The sequence below is a fragment of the Mytilus trossulus genome, chromosome 2 (genome assembly GCF_036588685.1).
Source record: "Mytilus trossulus isolate FHL-02 chromosome 2, PNRI_Mtr1.1.1.hap1, whole genome shotgun sequence".
In the NCBI taxonomy this organism is placed as follows: domain Eukaryota; kingdom Metazoa; phylum Mollusca; class Bivalvia; order Mytilida; family Mytilidae; genus Mytilus; species Mytilus trossulus.
The window spans coordinates 39260095-39286924 of NC_086374.1; the positions used below are offsets into that span (position 1 = coordinate 39260095).

General features: G+C 30.9%; 1 protein-coding gene across 3 annotated transcripts; it reads right to left on the reverse strand.

The window, feature by feature from the left end:
- Positions 1–1258: 1258 nt before the first annotated feature.
- Positions 1259–25764, reverse strand: LOC134707182 (transcription factor CP2-like). 3 transcript variants are annotated; one of them, XM_063566744.1, is made up of 18 exons: positions 25667–25759; positions 21702–21740; positions 19892–20086; positions 18638–18688; positions 17621–17697; positions 16984–17051; positions 16443–16548; positions 15694–15947; positions 14996–15064; positions 14537–14578; positions 13677–13828; positions 13326–13446; positions 12832–12928; positions 9417–9507; positions 8440–8489; positions 7501–7643; positions 6248–6299; positions 1259–5415 (listed from the first exon to the last, which is right to left on the reverse strand). In XM_063566744.1, exons 2-18 carry the CDS (start codon positions 21719–21721, stop codon positions 5369–5371), a joined length of 1635 nt encoding a protein of 544 aa, XP_063422814.1. In that variant the 5' UTR covers positions 21722–21740; positions 25667–25759; the 3' UTR covers positions 1259–5368. The 3 variants fall into 3 exon arrangements, with proteins under 3 accessions (XP_063422814.1, XP_063422816.1, XP_063422815.1); XM_063566746.1 differs by lacking the exon at positions 21702–21740 and adding an exon at positions 23783–23879 and having other exon boundaries at positions 25667–25758; XM_063566745.1 differs by lacking the exon at positions 21702–21740 and having other exon boundaries at positions 25667–25764.
- Positions 25765–26830: the final 1066 nt, after the last annotated feature.

The window sequence follows — 26830 nt, forward strand, 5'->3', positions numbered from 1 at the left end:
GACAACTTTCCACCAGTGACCAATAAACACATTATAGATACCAGGATTGAAATTTTATATTTACGCCAGATGTGCGTTTTGTCTACAAAAGACTTGAATAAAAAAAAGTAAAAAAGCCAAATAAAGTACGAAGTTGAAGAAAATTGAGGACCAAAAATTCCTAAGAGATTAAATAACGCCAAATAACGCTACAGTAATCTATTGATGAGGTAGAAAAGCCTTAGTATTTAAAAAATTCAAAGTTTTGTTAACTGTTAATTTATAATTCTGAACATATCAATGATGACTCAAGTCAACACAGAAGTGCTGAGTACTGGGCTGGTGATACCTGGGGGTACTAAAACTTCAAGGATGTAAGAAATTATGTAACTGTGTAAGCTTTGACAATGAGCAAAATGTATACGATATAGTCTGCTACAAAAAGCTCCAACATAACAACATGTGATTCAATGCAAATAAAAAACAATTGTCCTGATTTATGACAAAAAAATAATACTATAGATAGAATTACTTGCTCTTGGCTATGTGTAGACACACATGGATATGGCTGGTTTAACATATAAGTGAGTGTTCTGTGCTTTCCTAACCTGTGATCTTGGACTAAAAGTTAAACATAAGAACAGACTGTAAAATTACAACTAAAACAAGTCATGTTCTTCCATAAGTACAGTATCAATCAGTACACATCCAATGGATTAAGTGTGAAGACTACATAAACTGTCTGAATAAAGCATGATATTGAGCATTGACAAAAATATAGATATAAACTACTTATTACTAAATATAGACAAGAAGAAGGCCATAGCTGTTAAGCAATACATTTTTAGTTATTTTGCTGGTTTCCTATCAGGACCATGAGTATGCAAAAGTATACAAAAACAGGTATAAAGGAAAAAATCATATATAATGGATATATTTGGTATACCTCAATAAGTCAGCAACCAATTAGCAACCAGAGGTCTATAAACGGTTCTTAACATGAAATGTGTCAAACTATTACTCACCAAGAATATTAATCAAAGGTACCAGGCTTATAATCTAATATGTCAGATACATGTTTCGTCTTCATAAGACTCAACAGTGACGCTCAATAAAAGAAATTAGAAAGCTTAACAAGTACAGCAGTAGAGCATTGAGGACCCAAAACAATGTGGCAAATTTGGCTACGGAAATACAAATAATGCCATTTAATCTACTTTCATAAAGTCTTTTTTAAATTGTCAAGACTATGTAACAATGGCAAATAAACTACAATTCATAAGCTCTTGTTTTCTTTATTACAACATGCCAGAAATAACATCTGACTTTTGTATAAAACACTTACATCCCATCTGATCTATAAACAAATTACAATACACATGATTTTATGATGATATTTCATGTCTTTACAATCAATATGATTATCAGCCTGTACAATGTCTGTATGTTACATGTGTTAAAAAACAACAAAAACATAAAGTGTTACCAAACAAACAAAATCTAGAAGTACCCAGTACCAGTAAGCTGTTTTTATCACCTGGAGTCTTTGATTAATATTGATGCTGGAAGAAAGATATATAGTCTTCTGCACAAGCAGCAATTACTGCCCCTTAAAATAATATGTCACAAACATGTGTAAAATGTAGAACATAGTCACTTCATTATTCTAGAAATTTATTTCTGGGACTTCTTTTTTGAAATGAAATAAATCCAATATTTATCATATGGTTACTTTTATCTTGATAAAAAGATTATGTTTTTTTTATCATTTGCAAAATTTTCAACTTTTGTTTCCTTAGTGGCAGGCCCGTAGCCAGGAATTTCCAAGGGGGAGTTATTTGGACTCATGGACTCAACTTTGACAGTCACAATTCGAACAGAATGTTGACTTCAACAGTGCTTATTTGTTTTTCAAGGGGGGGGGGGGGTCGTTCTAACCCCGAACCCCCCTGGTATGAGTGGACATCACTCAAAATATTAATTCAACAAAAAACAGTAAATTTACCTACTTTGTCATGTAGCAAGAAAACAAGTTCAGTGTACCTAATTTTATTTAAAAAATGTTTTGTTTAGTTTTCTTTTTATGTAAACAAAACAACTATTTACACACAATATCTGATAATTTAGAAAAACATATAGCTTCATACTAAGAGATTAGGGTAAACAACTTTAGTAGGTAGAACATAAAATTGTAAAAGAAAGGTGCAAGATATCAAAGGAACATTCAAACTCGTAAGTGGAAAATTAAACAACAGTAAACAAAAGACAACATGGATTACTTAAGATTGAGCAATAGGATCCCCAACAAAAACAAATTGGATCATTGTTGTGAGATTTCATTATTAGCATCAATGAGTATCTGAGATATAAACTTAATTTCATAATTTATTGTACTGTGTATAAATTGTACTATACAAAACAGAACATAGAAAACTATGGACCGAGATATGCAAACCCCACCAAAAACCTAAATGTGCGTCAGAAGGGTAAACAGATCCTGCTCCACATATGTTTTTATAGTTTAATAATGTAATTTTCAAAAAAATAAATCCATAAATTATATTTTAGTTCAAACTGTGTTGGAGAAGGACGATGAATGAGAAATGATGGCAACACTTAACACTATGCTTGGAATAAGTGAAAGGAAAAATGAAACTGTTTCAAGTTATATAAATTTATAAAATACAGACACTTTTTTTTGATAAATATGAACTCAACAATTAAATATGATAAATGATATTTTGGAAAAATTCAGCTTTGAAACTTCCCTTGAACACAAAACTTCATTTTTCAAGTTTTCCTACAATACAAGTATTTTGAGATCTCATCCTGGAACCGTAAAATATCAGCTTAATTCAATTATAACTACAGCTACAGCACTGAAAATTAACTAATCTGATGTGTTACTGTAAAATACATTGTAGCGTAGAAAGAATTAAAAAATTAACAGCAAAAATTGTACAGAATGTGAAATAACATAAAACTGTGCCCTATATCAATCATACTATAATAACAACAAGGACGAAATATCCCTAATATACAGTAACAGTTGTAATATTTACAACTGACCAGGCTGAACTGAATAATCTACAGATAAGGCCATCTAAAATTTCAACAAAAACTTGGCATATCTTAAAAAGAAGGCCTACCAGAACCCAATACACACTCTATCTCTTAACTTATCTTTATATAACTGCATCCAAATACCACTTTTGTGCAGATACATAAAAAAAGGTGGAAAATAACATTTAACCGATTGCAATACATTTTTAAAAAGTTGTTCAATTGAAATAAAAAAAAACCAACAGATCTTTAACTCAAACAACATGAAAAAAACTCTAGCCAAACATGCCAGGCACATACCCAAGATTTTATGCACAGTTGCTACTTATAAAATTAGGAGTTAACGGGCAATATTTACTTGCCAACTTTCATCAGAAGAAATCCTTAGTATTTGTGCAAAATGTGAAAAACAAAAAAGTATGGTATAATTATAACAAGTATTATGGAATGACATATTGGAACTCAATTTTCAAAAGAAACTAATATTGTATAAAACTCAATCATACTCAAGGAATTAATCAACCCTGAAATTGTTAAAAGTACATAAATTTGAACATGATCTTGATAATCCTTAACAACATTTCCTATTAAAAATTGCTGTGAAATTAATGCATGGTTTTTACTAATGTGAATATTTCAACTGGATGAGTATCACACTAATAAGAACTCACATTCTGATATCTGATACTGTAAACCAACTTTTTTTCGCGGATACTTTATTTCGGGTTTAGCCATATCTATCCAATTTCGTGATTCTTAAATTTACTTGATGCAATTAAGTAAGGAAATATCCAAGTCTAACTTATTAGAGACGATTTATATTTGTGATATTTTTCTACTTGTGAAAGACGCGAAAAAAAAATTGCACACAAAAATTAGTTGGTTTACAGTATATACATGTATATGCAGTTTTTTTTCTAAAATTGCAATAATCTATCTTGCACTTTTGTTCAGTCTTCAAAATTCACAATAATAGATGAATGCTATAATTTCTCATTTAACATAAAAAAGTGCAATGCTTACTTAGGTTATTGAATGAAAACTAAAACACACAGCTGAACAAGAGAAACACTTGATGTTCCTGTTATCTAATAACATGGGCATATTTAGTTTACATTTCTACAGTTGACTCTCATTATCTTATACATAGTTGAATCAAAATTTTATTTTCCAGTGGTCTTAAAACTTGTCTCATATAAAATAGTTTAATTGTATTTTGACTTTTGGTGAGTTCAAATTTTGGTTGAAATTATTTGATCGGCTAAAAATACTTCTATTTTTTGACCATTTGATATTTTTTGTGATAATTTTTTATATCATGCTTCTCGCTTGAGAAAGAAAACTAGAGGTCGAATTTTCTAGATAAAGAGAGTCAACTGTATTGCTTATCAAGGAAACAGAATGGGATAAGTAAGACCTGACAGGTGTAAAAATATACAAAGTATTTTGTTGCATAAAAATGTGGAACAACAAATCTCATCTATACTTTTAATATCAAAAGTTATGATCTAGAGCCAGATTAAGATAAAGTAGCATTGAAAATCATATAATACACATCTGAGCATGAGATGTCTGCTTAATAAAACTGTACAAAATATACATTTAAGTAAGGCAATATCAAACAGCTAAATGAAAGTATGTGATAAAAAGATAAAGAGCTGAAACTGGATTCAAAGAAAAACTATTATATTTATATACATCTCAGTCTGAACTAGCACTTCTTTGTGAATGAAATAGAAAAAAGATATTTCAACTTGAACTAGCACTTCTTTCTGTTGTGTTTACTGTAGAAAACATACATCAGTAGAGCTAGAACCTACTTCAAATCAAAACGGTTTTAAATCTTCATCTGATGAAATACATATTTAACCTTTGATAAGTTGGAAAACAAAATACAAGTTGTCATTGCCATTATGAATGGATTTCACCTGTAACAGTAAATATATTCATTATCATTAACAATGTAACATACCAGGTTATAACAGATATTACACATGTTCATAGTAAGTGTATTCAGTATCATAAACCATGTAACAAACCAGGTAAATACACATGTTAACAGTAAGTGTATTCATTATCATTAACGATGTAGCATACCAGGTAATAACAGATATTACACATGCACACAGTTAGTGTATTCATTATCATAAACTATGTGCCATACCAGGTAAATACAGACATTACAACACAATCTTGTTACATATAACTGTAACAGATACAAGTATGCTGCCCAACACATGTGATAGTTGTGACATAAGAGGCAATAGTGAACCTTTACAGTCTGAAGTCTCTATCTTCAACAAACTATTTTACATTCATCACATTTTCAGCTCATTTCCTTGAGTAGTATTTTGTACTGCATTGAGTTTTCATCTGAAAATAAAAACAGCAGATTCAAATCTGTATCAAACCTACATATGTATAGTTAATAATGTATTGATATAACGATATGATTATGCTTATTTTCAATTTGAATAAGACTTTTAGTCGCATGACCTGTTTACAAGATCCTAATGTCTGGTATTCATCTTGAAAACACATAAACCAGATATTTTTCAGTACATTTTTTCTGAGGATCCCATCGAGATCTTTATGTCAACAATACTACCATGTTTGCAAAAGGAGCGTCAAAACATTTCCCCTTGCTCAACTTTTGAAAAGTAGCTGAATCAAATACTGTATCTATCTGTTCATTATTAAATGAGAAATGTTAATGAAAGGACCATCTATTCATTATTCCTGGTCCTTTTGGGTCAAATGGACAGATTGGTTTTAAACAAGATGATATCATGTAAAGGGTTGAGATCTGATAAACATTGTTTAACCCCACCACATATTTACGCCTGTCCTAAGTCAAGAACCTCCTGCCATAGTTTCTTTTGTGTCTTTTTTAATTTTGTTCATTGATAAGTTTCCAAGTAAAGTTTGGGGTCCATTTCACTGTTCTAGTATACATTTTTGTTGAGGTGCCTGGTCAAGCACTCCTCTGGTGTGGGATTCTTACATTGAAGACCCATTGGTGGTCTTGGCTGCTTTCCTCTCTTTTGTCTGCTTGTTGTGTCTCTTTAACACATTCCCCGTTTTCATTCTCAATTGTATTACAATGTTCTGACGAAGATCAAACTGACGAAGATCAAATGGCAGTTCAAAGAAATGAAAACCCATTCAATTTTTAAACATATCCACTATTTTTTAATCTTAATACCTTTCATAGCTTCAACAACAAATCTAGCCTGGTCTTTAAAATTCTGAACAACCTAAAATAGAAATATGTGCCCAATCATTATTTTTGTTTTATTGTATAACTTTTTTTTTACATTCTAAAGGTTTTAGCCTTACCAAGCTAAGCAAGCTAAGCACTAGTTGTGTCCCTTGGTTTGTCAAACTTACGGTTTTCATTTCAGGCATCTCAAAATGTGTCTATAGTCTGGCTGACTTCCAGATAACAAGAATCACCTGTACTTTTGTTTGTAAAATAAGTCTCAGTTTTCAGTAATAAATATTGTATAGATGAACATATAATTATAAACAAATTCCATCTAACCAAAACTGCTGTCTCCTCATGCATATTTATTGATTGATTGATGTTTAATGCCACTTAAAGCATTTTTATCAATATTGTGGCAGTCTGTTTTATTGGTGCATGAAGCCATGGTGTCCATTGTAATGGACTAAGAAGGCATTATATGCTGAGAATGAGATGAATACATACCTCATTTGTGATAAGTATATAAATCCCTGATGGACCAGAACAGTATAATTTTATAAGAAGGCATTATGTACTGAGAATGAGATGAATACATACCTCATTTGTGATAAGTATATAAATCCCTGATGGACCAGAACAGTATAATTCTATAAGAAGGCAGTACATACTGAGAATGAGATGAATACATACCTCATTTGTGATAAGTATATAAATCCCTGATGGACCAGAACAGTATAATTCTATAAGAAGGCAGTACATACTGAGAATGAGATGAATACATACCTCATTTGTGATAAGTATATAAATCCCTGATGGACCAGAACAGTATAATTCTATAAGAAGGCAGTACATACTGAGAATGAGATGAATACATACCTCATTTGTGATAAGTATATAAATCCCTGATGGACCAGAACAGTATAATTCTATAAGAAGGCAGTACATACTGAGAATGAGATGAATACATACCTCATTTGTGATAAGTATATAAATCCCTGATGGACCAGAACACAGTATAATTCTATAAGAAGGCAGTACATACTGAGAATGAGATGAATACATACCTCATTTGTGATAAGTATATAAATCCCTGATGGACCAGAACAGTATAATTCTATAAGAAGGCAGTACATACTGAGAATGAGATGAATACATACCTCATTTGTGATAAGTATATAAATCCCTGATGGACCAGAACAGTATAATTCTATAAGAAGGCAGTACATACTGAGAATGAGATGAATACATACCTCATTTGTGATAAGTATATAAATCCCTGATGGACCAGAACAGTATAATTCTGCTATCTGTTGTGATGATACACTGTACAACTTTGCCAGTTTTCCAATCAATTCTTGACTTGTGAACGTATCTAAATACAGGGCATGGTAAACTAAAAAGTAAAAGCTAGCATGTCAAAATTGAACTCTGTAATCAGGGAAAGGTCATCATGTGCATTGTGCAAGGCATAGAAAATTGACAACTAATACTCCAAAGAAAAGGAAACACTTAACTGGCAGAAATATGCCATTTTATTCATAGGCGGATCCAGCCCCCCCTACCTCTGTGGGAAAAATTTGGTTGATTATATAGGGAATCACTGAAGCATTACTGGAGCAGCCCCATCTTAGGTCTGGCAACGTGAACATTTTTTCTAAACTTCAGTTTTAATCTCTAAAATATTATTTTTAAGTGTATTCCTGAAAATCAGACAAAATAGTTTCTTCAACAGATAAATGACTGCATCAGCAATTTTCCAACATGAATGATTTATTCATATCATTACCAAAAGCTACATAATAAGACTTAATTATTATTGTAAAGGGGTTCACAATTTAGGGCAAATATCCTAAAGTTAATAGCCAAAAAAGCTCAACAACTACAATGTATTATAAGTTAAAACTTTTGCAAAGAGTCATCCATACCTGCCAACTGTCACTATTTGAGGGGGATTTCCCCCATGGAGGCTCCCAAATTGAAATTTTTAAAGAGCAATTATGTCCACAATTTTAACAAAACAATTAATTTTACAATGAATTGAGGCTTATAATAGTACGAAGAAGCCAAACAAACAACATTACATTGTATTTGAAGGCCCCCTTCAAGTTTTATTAGGAGTATGGCAGCCATCATGCGTGCAAAACCCCCATGGGTGCTTTGAAAACTTCGCAGGTATGTACTGAACTTACCTGAATCTGTTTCTTGACATACAAATATTGTTAAACGAGGCCTCACTGCTCTATAATAAAGAAAATAATATGTCCTTTAGCCACTTATATCAGCTTTACAAATACATAGGTGGCAAGCAAATAAACTGTAGATTTTTATTATTCAGCTTTTATATAACATCCTTACAAATATTTGATCACTACTGAATTTTAAACTTTGACAATATATTGATACATTTTGACATGTTTAAATAAAAAAAATAATATTTTAAAATCAGCCTTTCCATATCATTTAACATTTCTGATACACACAAGTCCCTTTATAATAATATCAGCCCTTTTACTTGATTTTGATTAAAATCCAATGTGAGCTGCAGGATCGAGGGCACTTACAACTTTGGACTAATAAACAGATGTTCAGACAGATCAACAGACATCAGCCTTTCCATAATTCCTTCAAGTATTTGTAAATTTCATGCATGAGCTAAATTCTATTTCATTCTATCTAGGTTTGTTTGAAAAATAAGCTACTAAAATCAAAATTTGTTCAGCAGAACTGAATCTAAATCTGAATCACAGTTTTTTAATATTCAATACTTTTAAAACTATTTATAATGTACAAAAAATTCTATTACAGCTAAACATTTGCATGAAAACAGATGAGATTGACAAGTTCATGGTTTTGGTTATATAAATAATTAAGACAAAACAAGTGCAGAAGTACTTCTTCTCAAAGAACAAAAAAAATGAGCTTAAAGATCAAAAGATAAATAAATAGTTGCAATAGAATTGAGAATGGAAAAGGAGAATATATCAAAGAGACAACAACCCAATGGAAAAGCAGAAAACAGTCCAATGCCACCAATGGACCTTCAAGCAGCAGGACAATGCAGCAGGTAACAGAACTTTCTGAATCCAGGACATTATCATATATTGATCTAGGTATGGTTCGAACAATTCAATGTGTGATGTTATGAGCTAAACTAATAATAACTTACTTGGATTGTAAGGCATTATTGAGTCGTATACCATCTGCTATACCACAAATCTGTATGAGATCATCTCTTGTCAACCTCAATATATCTGGACCTTTAATAGTAATGAGAAAAGATACACACATTTAGTATAATTACAATGGCATTGAAAACATATGTTTGTAGTCTGGTTACATTTATTGTCACTGGTTATGACATTTTTATTCATGAAATAACCCTTGTATACTAGTTCACTTCCATCCAATCATTTCTATTGACTGTCCTCAATTTGGAGTACCATGTGAACACTGTTCATTCACTCCTTGTTTGTTAAGAATGAGAATCATATCTAGTTCAAATTCAGGACTTGGATGATAAATATGACTTCCAGACCATTGATGTAGATATATCTATTCCTACTAAAAAATTTGTAAGGGTTCCACGGAACCCAGTGTCTCGCCTACTTTTGCTGTAAATCACAGGCTCAACAAAAATGAGGAAAAAAATCAATAAAAATATTCCTCTTGATACTATCTTATGATTGTAAGAAGCTTCTGTCCAATTTTGGTAATAATCTATGATAGTTTAATGAATATAATAAATGTTTTGAAAACTTTAACTGCAGACTGTATGTAATGTGAACTGGAAGAAAATTGAAGTCCATTTAAAAGAAAAAATGGAGTTATGTTTTTACAAAATTTATTTCTGGATACTATCTTATGATCATAAATAAGCTGTCCAAGTTTGGTACAAACCCAGGATAGTTTAAGAAAGTTTTTAAAATTCTAACCAGATGCTCCGCAGGGCGTAGCTTTATACGACCGCAGAGGTTGAACCCTGAACGGTTGGGGCAAGTATGGACACAACATTCAAGCTGGATTCAACTCTAAATTTGGATTGTGATTTAATAGTTGACACAGCATAGGTTTCTGACACAGAATGAATGTGTTCTAATGAACTTAAAAATTTTGTTTTCTCTTAAGAGCAATTCACTATGCTGTTGAATATTAATCCTCTCAAAAAAATGTTTGAAGAAATTTTCTTTTTATTTATGAAATTTCAAATGAGAAAAATTGAAACCAATTTTTTAATCACATCCCCCTTTTCCCTTATTCCAAAACTAATCTCAATTAAAATATTCTAATGGAGTTTGCAACAATAACTACTCATTTAAATACATCATAAAATATTAAGATGTAAAAAAAAACTGCTTGTTATCACTGAATGGTAAAGATTATTTAAATTTATCAGTTGGTAGTAAAAAGTGAATATACATTGTATATTGTATATAACAAAGATTTAAGTTGATTCTGGACAAAGAAAGATAACTCCAATTAAAAAAAATAATCTTGCAATAAGATGTTTCTTGCTTACTATTCTGGACAAAGAAAGATAACTCTAATTAATTTTTTTTTAGCTATTTCACAATATTGTGAAATTAGATATTTCTTGCCATTGCACAATACTGTGCAATTGAAAAGACTTGCTATTGCACAATACTTAATATAATAATTTTAGATCCTGATTTGGACCAACTTGAAAACTGGGCCCATAATCAAAAATCTAAGTACATGTTTAGATTCAGCATATCAAAGAGGCCCAAGAATTTAATTTTTGTTAATATCAAACTTAGTTTAATTTTGGACCCTTTGGACCTTAATGTAGGCCAATTTGAAAACGGGACCAAAAATGAAGAATCTACATACACAGTTAGATGTGGCATATCAAAGAACCCCATTTATTCAATTTTTGATGAAATCAAATAAAGTTTAATTTTGGACCCAGATTTGGACCAACTTGAAAACTGGGCCAATAATCAAGAATCTAAGTACATTTTTAGATTCAACATATCAAAGAACCCAACCGATTCATTTTTTGTCAAAATCAAACTAAGTTTAATTTTGGACCCTTTGGACCTTAATGTAGACCAATTTGAAAACATGACCAAAAGTTAAGAATCTACATACACAGTTAGATTCGGCATATCAAAGAACCCCAATTATTCAATTTTGATGAAATCAAACAAAGTTTAATTTTATACCCTTTGGGCCCCTTTTTCCTAAACTGTTGGGACCAAAACTTCCAAAATCAATACCAACCTTCCTTTTATGGTCATAAACCTTGTGTTTAAATTTCATAGATTTCTATTTACTTATACTAACGTTATGGTGTGAAAATCAAGAAAAATGCTTATTTGGGTCCCTTTTTGGCCCCTAATTCCTAAACTGTTGAAACCAAAACTCCCAAATTCAATCCCAACCTTTCTTTTGTGGTCATAAACATTGTGTTTGAATTTCATTGATTTCTATTTACTTAAACTAAAGTTATTGAGCAAAAACCAAGAATAATGCTTATTTGTGCCCTTTTTTGGCCCCTAATTCCTAAACTGTTGAAACCAAAACTCCCAAAATCAATCCCAACCTTTCTTTTGTGGTCATAAACATTGTGTGTAAATTTCATTGATTTCTATTTACTTAAACTAAAGTTATTGTGCAAAAACCAAGAATAATGCTTATTTGTGCCCTTTTTTGGCCCCTAATTCCTAAACTGTTGAAACCAAAACTCCCAAAATCAATCCCAACTTTTTTTTTGTGGTCATAAACCTTGTGTCAAAATTTCATAGATTTCTATTAACTTAAACTAAAGTTATAGTGCGAAAACCAAGAAAATGCTTAATTGGGCCCTTTTTGGCCCCTTATTCCTAAAATGTTGGGACCAAAACTCCCAAAATCAATACCAACCTTCCTTTTATGGTCATAAACCTTGTGTTAAAATTTCATAGATTTCTATTCACTTTTACTAAAGTTAGAGTGCGAAAACTAAAAGTATTCGGACGACGACGACGACGACGACGACGCCAACGTGATAGTAATATACGACGAAATTTTTTCAAAATTTGCGGTCGTATAAAAACTTTAACCACAGAGAGAATGTAATGTTACCCAACAGAAAAACTAAGTCCATTTATAAGTAAAATACGGAAAAAATGGAATTTTATTTTTACAAAATTTACTTCTGGATACTATCTTATGATCATAAACAAGCTTCTGTCCAAGTTTGGTACAAACCCAGGATAGTTTAAGAAAGTTTTTAAAATTCTAAAAACTTTAACCACAGAGAGAATGTAATGTTACCCAACAGAAAAACTAAGTTCATTTATAAGTAAAATACGGAAAAAATGGAATTTTATTTTTACAAAATTTACTTCTGGATACTATCTTATGATCATGAACAAGCTTCTGTCCAAGTTTGGTAGAGATACAGTATAGTTTAAGAAAGTTATTAAAATTTCAAAAACTTTAACCACAGAGTGAATATTTGTGGACGCCGCCGACGACGATGCCGACGATGGAATGTAGGATCGCTTAGTCTCGCTTTTTCGACTAAAGTCAAAGGCTCGACAAAAAGTGAAGTACAGCATAGGTATTCTTATACAAACCTGAGAAATTTTGGAAAACTCTAACATGACTGTTAAATCTATTGGCTTGTAACCATGCTGAAACAGTATCTGCTATGGCATCTGATGGCAGTGGTATCTACAGTAAATGTAAAAATAATAATAGGATGGTGTAAGTAAATTTCTGAAGGAGCACATAATGGCAGGGGTACCTATAGTTAATGTAAAATCTTTGGGTGTCGGATGAATTTTCATCTATAATTTAGGATGCTACCCTTCCTCTAATTACAAGTTTCCAATTAAATTGGAAAAATGAGAAAAAAATCAGTAAACAATTCCATAAGTGTAGGTGCATAACTTCAATAAGTGTAAAATCTTTCAAAAAAGTTTCAAGTTGTACTTCAATGAGTTACAACTGAAGGTGGAGTTGATCACACAAAAAGTGAATGCACTCTTCTTCCCTACTTCTTGGCATGCAAAAGCCTTTTGTAAAGTAACATTCTATGTTAATCAATCTATAAATCTACTAAACTAACCCCATCTAAGATTATTTTCTCCTTTGATGTTTTTAACTCTGGACTTTTGACCTTCTGTTCATTGTCTTCTTCACTATTACATCTAAATGGTGAAGAGGCTGCTGACATTGATGGAGGCGTGCTATAAAAATAAGTTATAAAGGTATTTCAGATAGTATCACATTACCATGATGCTAAAATGTCCTGGGGAGAACACTGTATAATTCTATAATGCATGTTTGAACATTTAAGAACATATGTTATTCGATATTCTTTGCAAATTGTTTCTTATCCTTGTCTTTGTTTAAGAACTGTTTTTATGCACTAAATTTACTTTTTACATTACGAATTCATGGATATAAAGAACCTTACGGAGAATTTGTATTGATCTGGGAAAAACTTTCACTCAAATTGGCAAAAGAACCATTTCTTCCAATAAAACTAGGTTCAACCAATGCAGCACTAGTACTAGGTGTGGAAGGTCCAGGCTGTAATATTGTGGATGCCATCTGGTCTACATTTATCTGTTATAAAAAAGATAACTTTAATGAAAAGATGGTAAACAAGTGATAAATTTTCAGAGAACAGCAAGAAGTTCTTTCTCCGGTTTTGGAAAGTAAAAGTAGAAAAAATTGCTTATTTTTTTATTATATAAACTGAACATCTCAAAACGGTCACCCTCAAAACATGTTGGCATTCAATCACACACATACTAATTCAAGCAATATAGTTAAAACTAAATACATTTATGACAATGTATAAGAGGAGCATTAGGTCCTCTTGCTCTTAAAACCCCCATTGAGATTTTGAAGTTGACAAGTATGAACTATGTTTGAACATAGATATACCAGTACTACTTTTCTACCTCAAAATCTGTTCAAAACACAAATTAATAACTTTACTGATCTGACAGAAGCAAATATTTAGAATAAGATTTTAACATCTTAAAGAAATAAATGTTTAAACAATTGAAAAAAATAAAAATTAAAGAATACAGAATCATAATAGCATATAGCATCTTGGGAATATTAAGTTAAATACAGGACAGAGATCAGGCCTATTGGTCATAAAAGTTCAGAGTTTCATTTTTGTAGTCAAATTTAGAATTCAACAAATCAAAATTGTGAATTTTAGTATCCAGCACACTCAAGAGTACTGAGTAAAGTTGTATGACTGAGTGACCAGACTCACAACTATTTTGTAAATAAATCATAATGTAAAAAGCAACATACCTGAGTTAATACTGTACATTCATAGGAAGGTTGATATTTATCCTGTAAAAAAAGAAATTAAAGAATACTTTAAAGTAAAATACCAAAAATAACGAACTCTGAAAAAACTATTTTCATATTCCAGGAGCATAACTTAGATCTAACATTCTATCTTAATCAACACAGAAAATGATATCCAATAATTTGAAGGTACTGGAACAACATTAATACAAGATAACCATAAAGACAACTTGGCAGTGGGTGGAGCTTTAAAGCTGTATAGTATACAGATACAACATAGCAATATCTGTACGGCTGTATCTGTATAGTAGAACTCCCAATTGCAGGATAAAAAGGAGAAATAGGAACTTAAAAGGTTTTATTCCATTAAATGTACAGCCATGTGTTAAAGACAAAACATATGAACTTTCTTTAACCATCTTAAACAGATAAAATTTATTGATTTAGACTGCAACATACCTTATCTGTTTCATTTAATTTATCAATCTTTTCTCTGTCTGTTTTATGTTTTCTGTCTGCTCCCTTGGGCTGCAAAGATATGAAAATAATGGTTTTAATAAATCTAAGTAAACATATAATATCTAAATCTTTATCTTGGGACAGGCCATCACGCCCCTTACCTTTTTTTCTAAATTGGAGTGAATAACACTTTATCTACTTGGAAATTTCACCAAAATTCACATTCCTATTTCTAAAATACAAGTGGTTGAGATTTATCAGAGAGAAGTATCTGTTTGGCAAATCATAAAATTGCATTGTACAAAATCATAAAGTTCAAGACCAAGGAGAGTAATATGTTACAAAAGTAATGGATAAGACAGATGGTCAGGCTGAATGATAAACAAATGGTTGGACAGGGGCATTGTAATATAATATTCACTTCTTCAGTGGGGGTATAAAATACATAGTACACATTCAATGGATATGTCATTATTTAGGTAACAATAGATTAAATTGTCTACTGCAAGTGAAGTCCTGGTTAAAACCCTATATTGGCATATAAATTAAATAGTTCACTTTATAATGATCATGTATACTCAATTTAAAGTTGACACAAACTACATTAAACAAAAATATAACTTGAAACTGGACTAACTAATGAACAATACAGAATGGAAAATATAAAGCCCCTCTACAATACAAAATATTTGATATACCTTGAAAACTTTGACCTGACATGAGGCACAATGTAACAACTTTGAATCTTCATCACCATATGTATGTGTCTCTACTTGTATCCTGAACGGCACACCCTTTTCTCCACCATGCTTCTTCTGAGTAAATTCTGTACTTATACAATGTACTTTTATATATATACCACATTCTTTGGTAGGATCCCATATAAAGTCTATTGTATTCAGACTAGGTGTGTCTTTTTTGTAATGAATTATGCCATATGAAAGTGGAATGTCTGAAAATAAAGACAGAAAATTCAATCCTATAATAAATATCTAATATTTGAATTTTCTGAACCTTCTTATTATTCAGACCATACACTTAATATCAATACAAATTTTGCATACATACATAGGTGGTCAATAGAATGTAAAACAAATTGATAAATATTGATAATTTGCCCCTTGTATAGTAGTTCCTGAGAAACATTTTCAACTTGGCTACTCATGTGTAAAATGATGTAAGTGTTTGGTAAACAGGAAGTTTGTGAATAATGAATCTAAAAACTCAACACATGGTACATGTATAGTTCACTTATATAAACCCTGAAACCAAAGATGCAAAGAAAAATATTCTTTGAACCAAAGGACGAATGGATCACCACTTTTTTTAAAGCAGGGTTATAATTATCAAAATTTGTCAAAACTCAGGAATAAACTAAAGTTATTGTGTGCAGAAATCTCAATAGTTGAAAATTTGAATATACTTATTTAGGACTTTTATTTCATACCGAGCTCTAGAATTCTCTCCCCTGGTCGTGTCTGTTTCCAAGATTCCATTTGTTCTTTTTCCATGTATTGTAATCTTCTCTCATGGAAACAAACTCGTATAATACTCTAAAATGATACATTATCTTACAAGAAAAAAAAATCAATCAAGCATTAAAATGAAATGTCAAAAATCCACATTATTTCATCATTTAAACAACTCTATTGTGGTAGTCTTCAGTAATAAAAATGTTTGCCTGGCAAACAATCATGTGCTAATCTATGACTGGATGACTCCATAAAAAAAAATTTGGTATGCACAAAACTTTTTGAAATAGTGACAAATAATTTGGTTATTGTTTAAAAAAAAATATATTAATTTCTTGAATAAACTTTAATTTTTCTTACAATTCAAGCTGATAAATGACCTATCAGATTTTCAGACAACCTTTCTTTCTTCTTTGTGGTTATTTTTCTCAGTGTTTAAATGATTTTAGTTTTTCTCTTCTATTAATATGCATTAAAACAATGACACTTTTCAAGATCCTTCATTTATAAATATACCTTTAGATACTTTCCTTGGAAATCTGATAAATCACCAAGTTTCTTCATTTTTACTTCATACGACTGTCCTGTATAAATGTCAAAATGTTAAAAATACTCATCACAAATGAAACATACAAACACTTAAAAGAACTTTTTATTAACAAAACCAACACCAAATATGGTATTTGGTTTTGTATAATTCAAACTTGTTTTACTCAAGACATATATAGTTGGTAAAGGAGATGCATATTAAACACAACTGAAGACAGTTTTATAATTAATCTTTATCAGGGTTAATAGATCTTGTTATGCAGATCAATTTTGCAATTAACACTTAACTTACCTCCTATAGTTTCACAAAAATTACTATTTCAGTGGCTTAAACTAAAAAAAATTGTCTACATTCATCTCCAATTTTCAAGGTGTATACTTAAAAAATCATTATTTCATGGGGAGGAATTTTAAGAGTAGATGTATTTTGAAATGCTGATCTTTTTTGCAATTTACAAGTTAAACTCCTGAAGCTTCTGAACAATTTTCAAGGTAGAGAGAACTTGCTATGCAGAGCATGTCCCCTGACAGTTTTCCTTTAATTGACACAGTTATAGAGATATTAGCCAAAACTGTAGACATAACGCCAGCTTTAGTATATTACCTTGATTGAGGTAGGTTAGTGTTTCTTCATTAAGTTTCACTGCTGGAGATGTGGCTGCCCCTAATATATATTGGAACCTGTTTATTGAAAAATATATATATATATTTAATATATCACTAAAACAACAGGGGCACTGTTGTTAAAACACAATTTTGTATATAATTTTAATATAGTTAAATGATAATACTTTTCCATTTAAACTATGCAAACCAACCAAGGTCAATTTCAGGGGATATGAGATAAGCTTATAATGCTGATACAACAACACTTTATATAGCATTGACTTATAATAAGCAGTTCGCCTAAAAAATCAGAAACATTCAAACTATTAAAGCAAAAATTTCAAGGTCAACAATCCATGACTTATTTTAACATCTAAACTATGCAAAGATTATAAAGTCAAAAACCACCATGACTAAAAATGGGGGGTAGGGGAGAAAAACTCAGTGGATATGTGCTAATACTGATGAAACAACACATCACATATCATTGACTTACAATAACCAGATACCATCAAGCTGACATAAACAGAAACATATATCCAACAGTCAATGTTTGGGGATTATTTTGGACATTTCACCAGATAAAGTTTGTATATTTAACAAATAACAAATTTCAACTATGCCTGACAAAGTTTACCTGAAATGAACTTTCCTGATAATCCAGAAATGGTGATTGTTAAGATACTAAAATCAAATTCGTTAAAATACTTTTTCTTCACTCATGGTAATGCTGAAAATTTCACATATTTAAGAAAAACTTTGGCCATCCTTAGGCTCAATGACATACAAGTGATGTATCACAGGTGATCATCACACCAAATCAAAGTGATTAATCTAAGACTTTTTCAGTTTATAACTACTTAAAAGCCAGGCTAAACATATATTTAAAAAATTTCAGATGAATTATGACAGTGATATTTTGAATATTTAAACTTTGAAAACAATGTTACTTTGTTTTCTCGATGTAAACAAATGTCTTATCAATAATCATATATATATACTCAAACAATCTTACCCAGTGTCCAAGTTTTCCTGTTTAAAGACTGGTAATGCAAGCAATGCTTCACTGAAAAGAGATAAAGCAACATACAACACAAGTCTGGGAAACAGGACTTAACATGTTACATTTGTATGTATAAGTTGAAGATGACTTTGAACTAGTTTTCAGTTAGTGATTGTATGCTTTGAAAGGGCTGTGTGTCTTTAAATTTAGAATGGAAATTGGGTATGTGTCAAAGAGACAACAACCTGATCAAAGAGCAGAAATCAGCCCAAAAACCACCAATGGGTTTTCAATGCAGTGACAAAATTTCACATACAGAGGGGGCTTTAGCTAGCCCCTAAACACAAATATGTACTGTTACTTATTATTATGCTTTCAATTGATTTGATGAAACAAGCCTTTTTTCAAATGATGTAAAAGTATGTTTTGGTGTTGTGGTGTCATACCATCATCTCAGGTTAGGGGAGGTTTGTAAACAGGCTGATATGTAGCACAATTGTTTAATGATGCCACATTCTGACCAAAGTTAGGAAGCTGTGATTCAATGTTTGATGCTGTCTATCATATTTGGTTTTTGGTGTACATATATCAGGTTGCTTTTGTTTTTTTATTAGAATTGTTGGACATTTTGTCATTTCTGGGCCTTTATTAACTTCCTGGTAGAATGATCTACAGAATGCTCCCCTCACTGCACTATGTTGTTTGTTCTATCAAAAGTAGATGTGATACCTGGATAAAATAAAGCTATACAACCTGACATAAGAGATTTGATTGCATTTTTCAATTTCTATCTCCATATCTAAGCAATATGAGCACTGGTCAGTGGTGTTCCAAATTCAAATTAAAAACAATGACCCAATAAAATATTGCTACAAATATAAGCAGAAAGATCAATTGAAGTAATAATGTACGGGCAGAATCAGAAGTAGTTACAGCATGTGTGGATATATTGACTTTACATTGTACATAAAAATAATGATATCAGTAAGAAGTACATTGTGCCAATATACATCATATTTATCAAAATTCTAGCAGTTAGCAAGTTTTAAAAAAAATACTTAATAAGTCTTTTCAAGCTGACATAGGCTTTGCTCATTGTTGAAGGGCATATGGTGACATATAGTTGTTAACTTCTGTGTCAATTGGTCTCTTGTGGAGAGTTGCCTCATTGGCAATCTTACAACATCTTCTTTTTTTTTATACTTATACATTAAATTCATCCAAACTAGTCAAAATATATCAATCCAATGAATAGTTTAAAAATACCTCATGTTATAAGTGCCTGATCCCAGGTCATTTCCTAGACCGGATAATGAACCATCAAAGTCAGCCGCCAAAGAATCATTAATGTCCCAGCTTGTGATACTGATGTTATGGTGGGACATTTTCGTCCGTTTACTTCCTGTGGTACCAAGTTCATCGGACGACCAACCGTAGGACATTTGACTTCCACCAATATATCTAAAAGCAGACAAAAACCTTTATTGTTACTTTTTCTTGGACATTTGACAAGGTTACTTTTGAATCATCACTGCTTAGGGATAGTTATTTAAATGGATTTCCTGAATTCAAGTTTAACAAAGTACAATATTATGTTCATTATTTTACAATTAAATCATTTAGGTATTAAACAGTTCAGTAAAGTACGGGTTAGATTTCTTTAAAAGATATAATTAATAATTTGATCATATCATCCTATAGATGCGTTCTTCAATACACAGATGTACAAAAACACTTAAGCATGATGATGGGCTGTGTTCAATGATATGATTCATTAATATTAAATGATAAACATGATAAAAAATAAATACCTTGTCACATCTACAAAGTGACTTCATAAAGTATCAAACTTTAGCAAAAAGTGATTAATAGTGTGAGCACTTATGCCAAATAAACATATGCATATGTATGTACATGTACAGGACAAATGTCCCATATTTTTGGTTTTACCAGTGAAAAAAATAAAATCACAAATTAATTTTGTTCACACCGCTTGACCTTTATATTATTTCCCAGTACTCATGGTACTTGTGAGTAAAACAATAAGGCACTTGTCAGCACTTAAAGGTAAAAACTGCATTTATTTTGCACTTCTTAACTATGCATTGTATTAAGCAATGGTGGGAAATTTGTAGCAATGGAAAAAGGAAGATAACTCCAATCCTAAATATAAATCATTGATATTAATTAGACGTGTACATTGTACTAGATTCATGCACCAAGCACAATCTTTGTAATATCTTGATAAATATTATTACTTACATTATCATATTGTACAAATGTATCTTGAAAATCTGAGAATATATTTTATTGATAAATTTCTTGCACTTAAACAATATCACAATAACAATAATTAAAGTGACCCATATTTTGGACAAGGTATAGTAAATGACTTGAGGTCAAATCTATCAACTTTTGTTTGAACCAGGATAATCTGACCTTTTGATTCTCAAGGCTACATGTAAATGTATATTTATAAACATTTGAAGGTGGTACCTAACACTACAGGGAGATAACTCTTTAAAATGTTTTAAATATGTTGTGTTGTTAAGGGAATATTAAGCTTTTCAATGATCAAAATTAGTGTTTGTCAAAATGCTATATAACCAGTGTAAATTTTCTGATAAAATGGCTGGTTCAAATTTTTTGAAACTTTTATTCTTTTGTCAAATGTTCAAAGTAAATACATGTACTTTGTCAAAATTTTATGAATATTAAACAAGCCAAAGTAATTTTAGTAAAGGTGTTGGGCACCACCTTAAGTGCATGTGCATGTAGTCATATGAAAAACTTTGAATGAAACATGTATCTGTTTGGGGTTTCAGAGGATTTAAGGGTACATTGTAGGTAAAGAGGGTCTTTAATGGCAGAATTACCAAAATAAATTAATTTTCAAAAAGAAAACCATTTATCTAGTTTACTCTACATATATGTACTATATTCTTCAACTATCTGATTCTGTATCTGTAGAGTGTAGGGTATGAACAAGAGCTGTTGTATTAATTATAGATATGTTACAATAGAATGGTGTTGGGAGATACAATGTAGGTAAGCTTGTGTGAAAAACATGATCTACCTTTTCTCTCCACACAGCATGTAAGCTGCTGCAGTTTTCCTAGAAAAAATTATTGTAATTCAGGCATTTTAGAACACACAGATATTTACGCTACACTTTCATTCTGATTCTCATAATCCAAATACTGTGTAAAAACTTGGCATCAGACAATAAAAATCCAGCAACTGTCCCAAGTTGTGGGAGGGAACTGGAAGTTATTTTTGCCATGTACACTTTCTCTCTTTCTATTCTAATATCAAAGATAATAATCCAAAACAGTAAAATTACATAAAAATTTACTATTTGGACAGTAACCCCCTACAATGATAGGTCCACTTGGTCTGAACATTTATTAGAAGATAGATTTTGACTTATTCATCACTTTAAATTGTTAAGTGCAGTCACTTTTGCTCTAACTACTATATAGTTTTTGAGATATACATTGTGTAAGCAAAAACTGCATTTGCCCCCTATGTTCTATTTTTAGCCATGGCTGCCATGTTTGTTGATAAATCAAAACATTGGATACAGTTTATATACTAAATACCTTAATGTCCTTAAGGAACTATCAGTTTAAGTTTGAAGGTATTTGGCCCCGTAGATTCAGATTCTTGAAATAGTTTATGAGGACAACAAACGCCAAGTGATGGCATACGCTCACATCCATGGAGCTAAAAATGTGAGATTTGTAAAATCAAATTATAGTCAAGAAACTTTTTATAAGTTAGATTTTTATACCTTACAAAATTTATTTGTCTGCATATAATCTTTATTTTTCAAAGTGCATCAAATTTAAATAGAAAACATCAAAATATCACATGTTTCATGTAAGTCAATGTAAGTGAAGTTTATGTAACTATTTGATTTTAATACAGAACTTTACAGGATAAAGGTACAAGTATAGAACAAAAAGTGAAGCAATAATTTCTTTTACAGAATTAATTTCATCTGTTTATTTTATTAGTTTGAAAACAAAAAAATAAAGAAAGTAAAGAAATTTATAATTTTAACTTTCATTTACTATTTGTATACTACTGCATGTGATTATTCTGTTCGCATAAAAATTTCTTTCAGTTTTCTGTAAATTATTTTATTCATTTTTAATCAGGGAGAACTGCCATCATTCATCTTGTTACATTGTATTTGATTGGTTTAACACTCATTTCTTTTCATTTATTAAATAAAAATTATCCTTATTACTTTTAAATACATTTGTAATATGAATGGTGTAAACTGTGAACCCATATATAGTATATATTATATACAGTAATAATGTTAGCATGATAAATATTGACTTGCAGTTTATATTTATTTTGAAAGAAAGTTATTCTTTTTCACAAATATTCAAAATAAACGAACACAAAAATCCTTACATAAAGTTTAATTACTTCTTTTAGATATTTTAGAAATAAAAACATGAAATGGGATGAACTGCACATGTGATACTTTTATAAGGCTTAAGTCAAAATTTCCTGATTATCAAAATGCCAGCCATCTCCTGTTCCTCCCATGAAAATTTTCAAATCTTCAGTTTATATGAAAATTTCAACCCAAAAATATTGGTCAGGTTGAAATTTTTCTTCCAGCAATGTTAATCTATAATATTGATTTTAGAGGTAATTTTTACCTGTAAATCAGAGAACTTGGATTAAACATTTCACACTACATATTGGGTGTCAACCATACTAATAATTGACATCTTTTACGGCTGGAAAACTGATGTTATGTAATAATTTAGCAAGTTGCTGAAACACTTGATAGGAATTCAAGTTACTTCGCTTGTTTTACCAAATCTCTTTAAAATAATGTAAATTGGTAAAAAATATAAATCAAATAAAATATAAACAAATTATATAAAAATGGTAATTAAATGATTCCAACTTTCAACAGGTTCAATTAACCATTACAAAAATAATAAAACACTTAAATCATAGTGTTGTTTACTTATTGAATAGTTACCATTTTTATAACTGACTAATGAATAGATGCAGTTATTCACCTATCTTTAAAAAAAAAAAGAAGAAAAAAAAAGGAAAATACATGTATTAACACTGAAAATGTGGATAAAAAATCTCCAGTGATGAGGCCTGAATTCCACCTACAGTAAAATTTGCAAATCTCCAGTTGTGACTTGACAACTCTACCAAGACCCCTCGATCTGTTATACATATAAGTTTGAACTTTTGTTTATACTTTCACCTGCAATCAACAAGTCATATAATTAGTCCCTACAGATTGGGATACATGTTTTTACTGGAAGTATTATGGGGGGATAATTTTGTGTGAAACTCTACTATGCCGTGGATGTGAAACACCAGATTCAGTATTTGGATTATGAGAATCTTTGCTTTTGTAGTTACTGTAGTGTGAGGTGAATTGAAATGGTATCGGGATCGTTCGCTCTGATTACATGTTTGCCCTAGGTTCGTTCGCGCTGAGTTTGTTCGCCCTGTTAGTCCGTTCGCCCTGGGTATATTCATTTATGATATGTATATGTTACATCAATGAACGAAATATATATATATTAAAATTTGTGTTTATCTATTTAAAGTTAAATACAGAATATTTGCCAAATTTATATTAATTAGATAAAATTCTGGGCTGCATTGTTACACTTTATTTTATAATTACTTTTAATTACTGTTGATTGAATTTTTATCGCTGATTAGGTGTCATTTGAAACTGTGTTTTTGGTATTTGTTTCACTTATAGTAGATGCTTATGCTATTTAGTGCTTTTAAATATTTGTTTAGTTAAATAAATGTTTGGAATTGATCTTGTTATAAATGTTACTGAATATTTAAAAAAAAAATCGAACTTGTAGACTGTCTTCAACAAATTCCATTATATACACACAACGCAACACTATACTAAAAAATTAAATCAGGGCGAACGGACTCGGGGCAAACACACGGGGGGGAGGGGGGGTCTCAACATGGGATTTTGGGTACAGGTGTGCAGCTGGGATTTTAAAAACACCCCCCATTCATATATTGAATAATTGTGAAATCCCTACCTATACATATATTTCACAGCGAAATCATAACCCATTCATATATTTATGACCCATTGATATATCACAATCGGTCAATTACTACCTATTGATATATTTCCTCGGTAAAATTGCACCCCATTGATATATTTGACGGATCAAAAAAGGGACCCATTCCAGCGGCACATATGTATATACCTTCATATAGTAAGAGACCCCCCCGTGGGCAAACAGGTATTAGGGCGAACAGCAACTAGGTGAACCAGAATCAGGGCGGACGGATCCGGATTCAATTGAAATTAGCTTTTGATTACAACTCTTTTCAGATGATCCATTATTTCCTTGACCAAGCAAAATAAAACTAGTCTTTTGCTTAAACAAAGTCATGTGATAACTGTGTTTATGTTTCAATCAATCAGTTTACCAGTTAGGAAAGGTGTAAGGATTTGTTTTCAGATATATAATGGTGGTAAAGCCAACATTCTCAGTGCTTATTATTTTTGTATATATACATGTATATCCATAAACATGAAGAGTATCAAATATACAGAGAGAACATGTAAATTCATAGCAGCAATTGTTATTAACAGGTTCACTGCATTAAGCTTGTCTTCAATTACTACTGTTCTTTAATGCAATATCAAGTATATATTGATATTGAAAATTCATTTTGTGCTTATTTGTCACAGTAAGATCTCTATCACAATTTATTGAGGAGGATTTATATGAAAACTTGCATTATTGTTACAATAAGCCTTTCTGTATGAATGAAATTGTAACATATGCGTTTGTATGTAGCACTTGTATTTTATTTTTTAGAGTTTATATTTAATCTTAATAAAAATAGACATTGGATTTACTATGTCATGTTCTAAAAAATTCCAGGCTAAGAACAGCTTCAACAGTGAAGTGCAACTTTTAGAAAGATGTGCATTAGTTTAAGCACACAGCTTAACGTTTGCAGTTATGAAACAAAACAGTTGTCATGCTGTACCTTCAAAATCAAAGAATTATAACGGCAATATATACACTTTTAGTCTTTTGTTGTCAAAATAATCACACACTTCTTTTGGCCTTCACCTGTGCATGAACCGGAAGTGGAAATATAATTTGCACATTATTATTTATATTCGTCCCTTATTCATCTCGGACCAGATTTGCCTTTATTAAAGTGTAAGTTATATGTAGTACTATGGCCATTAAATTATACAAACAGTTGCTGTGGATGTTTACTATGACCAGATATCTAAATGCATTATAGTAAATAACTCTGCTATGACAAAATGTTAAACACAAAGTGTTTATATATATAGTACCAAGGATTTGTATCGATAAAATTCTTGATGGTACTGAGTCCAACTTGCCGATTTGTAATCACTATACTTGTGAGTAGTCTCAGCTGAAAAAAACCCAACATAATACAGATGCATCTTAATTGATCTTCTAATCTAGCCAACCAGACGATAATCTATCACTGCGACCTTTCACACCGAACTAAACATATCTGTAAGTAGAACCGACTTGGGCTAATATTTGTATATAATAGAATATGTCTATGCACCAGCCGAGATTAGGACCATAGTCTTAAGAGGATATGACGCATAAACAATATCCTTTTTAACATTTGCAGAATACTATGATAATATTTGCAATGTAGAAAAAAGACAATAGATTTATCCCAAGACAATACAATAAATCAGTTGATGATGCTTGTTTTTCGTCTAGCATAAAATGCATTTTCAGGAAGAAAACATGTCAAGGTAATTAAGAATTAGGAGATAACTGTGAAACGTAGATCATGTGCTGTCGCAAATTGAGTTTACATATAGAAGAATAATAATGGATTTTCTGTCAAAAGAAAGAATATGGTACCTACTTATTACAATAGTTTGAATTCTGAGATTTTTTTTAAAAGTCTTAATGAATTTATCAGTTCTATGTAGTATTCAAATTTCTGATTCCAAATGGATGGATTTCGTGAGAGAAAAAAAATGGAATTCGCAATTGTCCTTTTATTTAGATTTTATTCGAAAGGCATACACAGGTTTGTTCTGTATTTAACTAATAGAAATAACCTCCTGAGATTTGCATTTAACATGCAATAAGAAGACGTGGTATGATTGCCACCAGAGATCAAATGACAAAGACTTTTTCCGAC

Bases quoted from the DNA above. Each gene is read 5' to 3' on its own strand.
- LOC134707182 (XM_063566744.1), bottom strand. From the start codon at position 21,721: ATGCTGTGTGGAGAGAAAAG. The intron at 13,829-14,536 runs GTATGTTGCTTT...TTTTTATAACAG, and splicing joins AATGTACAGTATTAACTCAG to ATAAATGTAGACCAGATGGC. The intron at 5,416-6,247 runs GTATTAAGATTA...TTTTATTTTCAG, and splicing joins TGTTGTTGAAGCTATGAAAG to ATGAAAACTCAATGCAGTAC.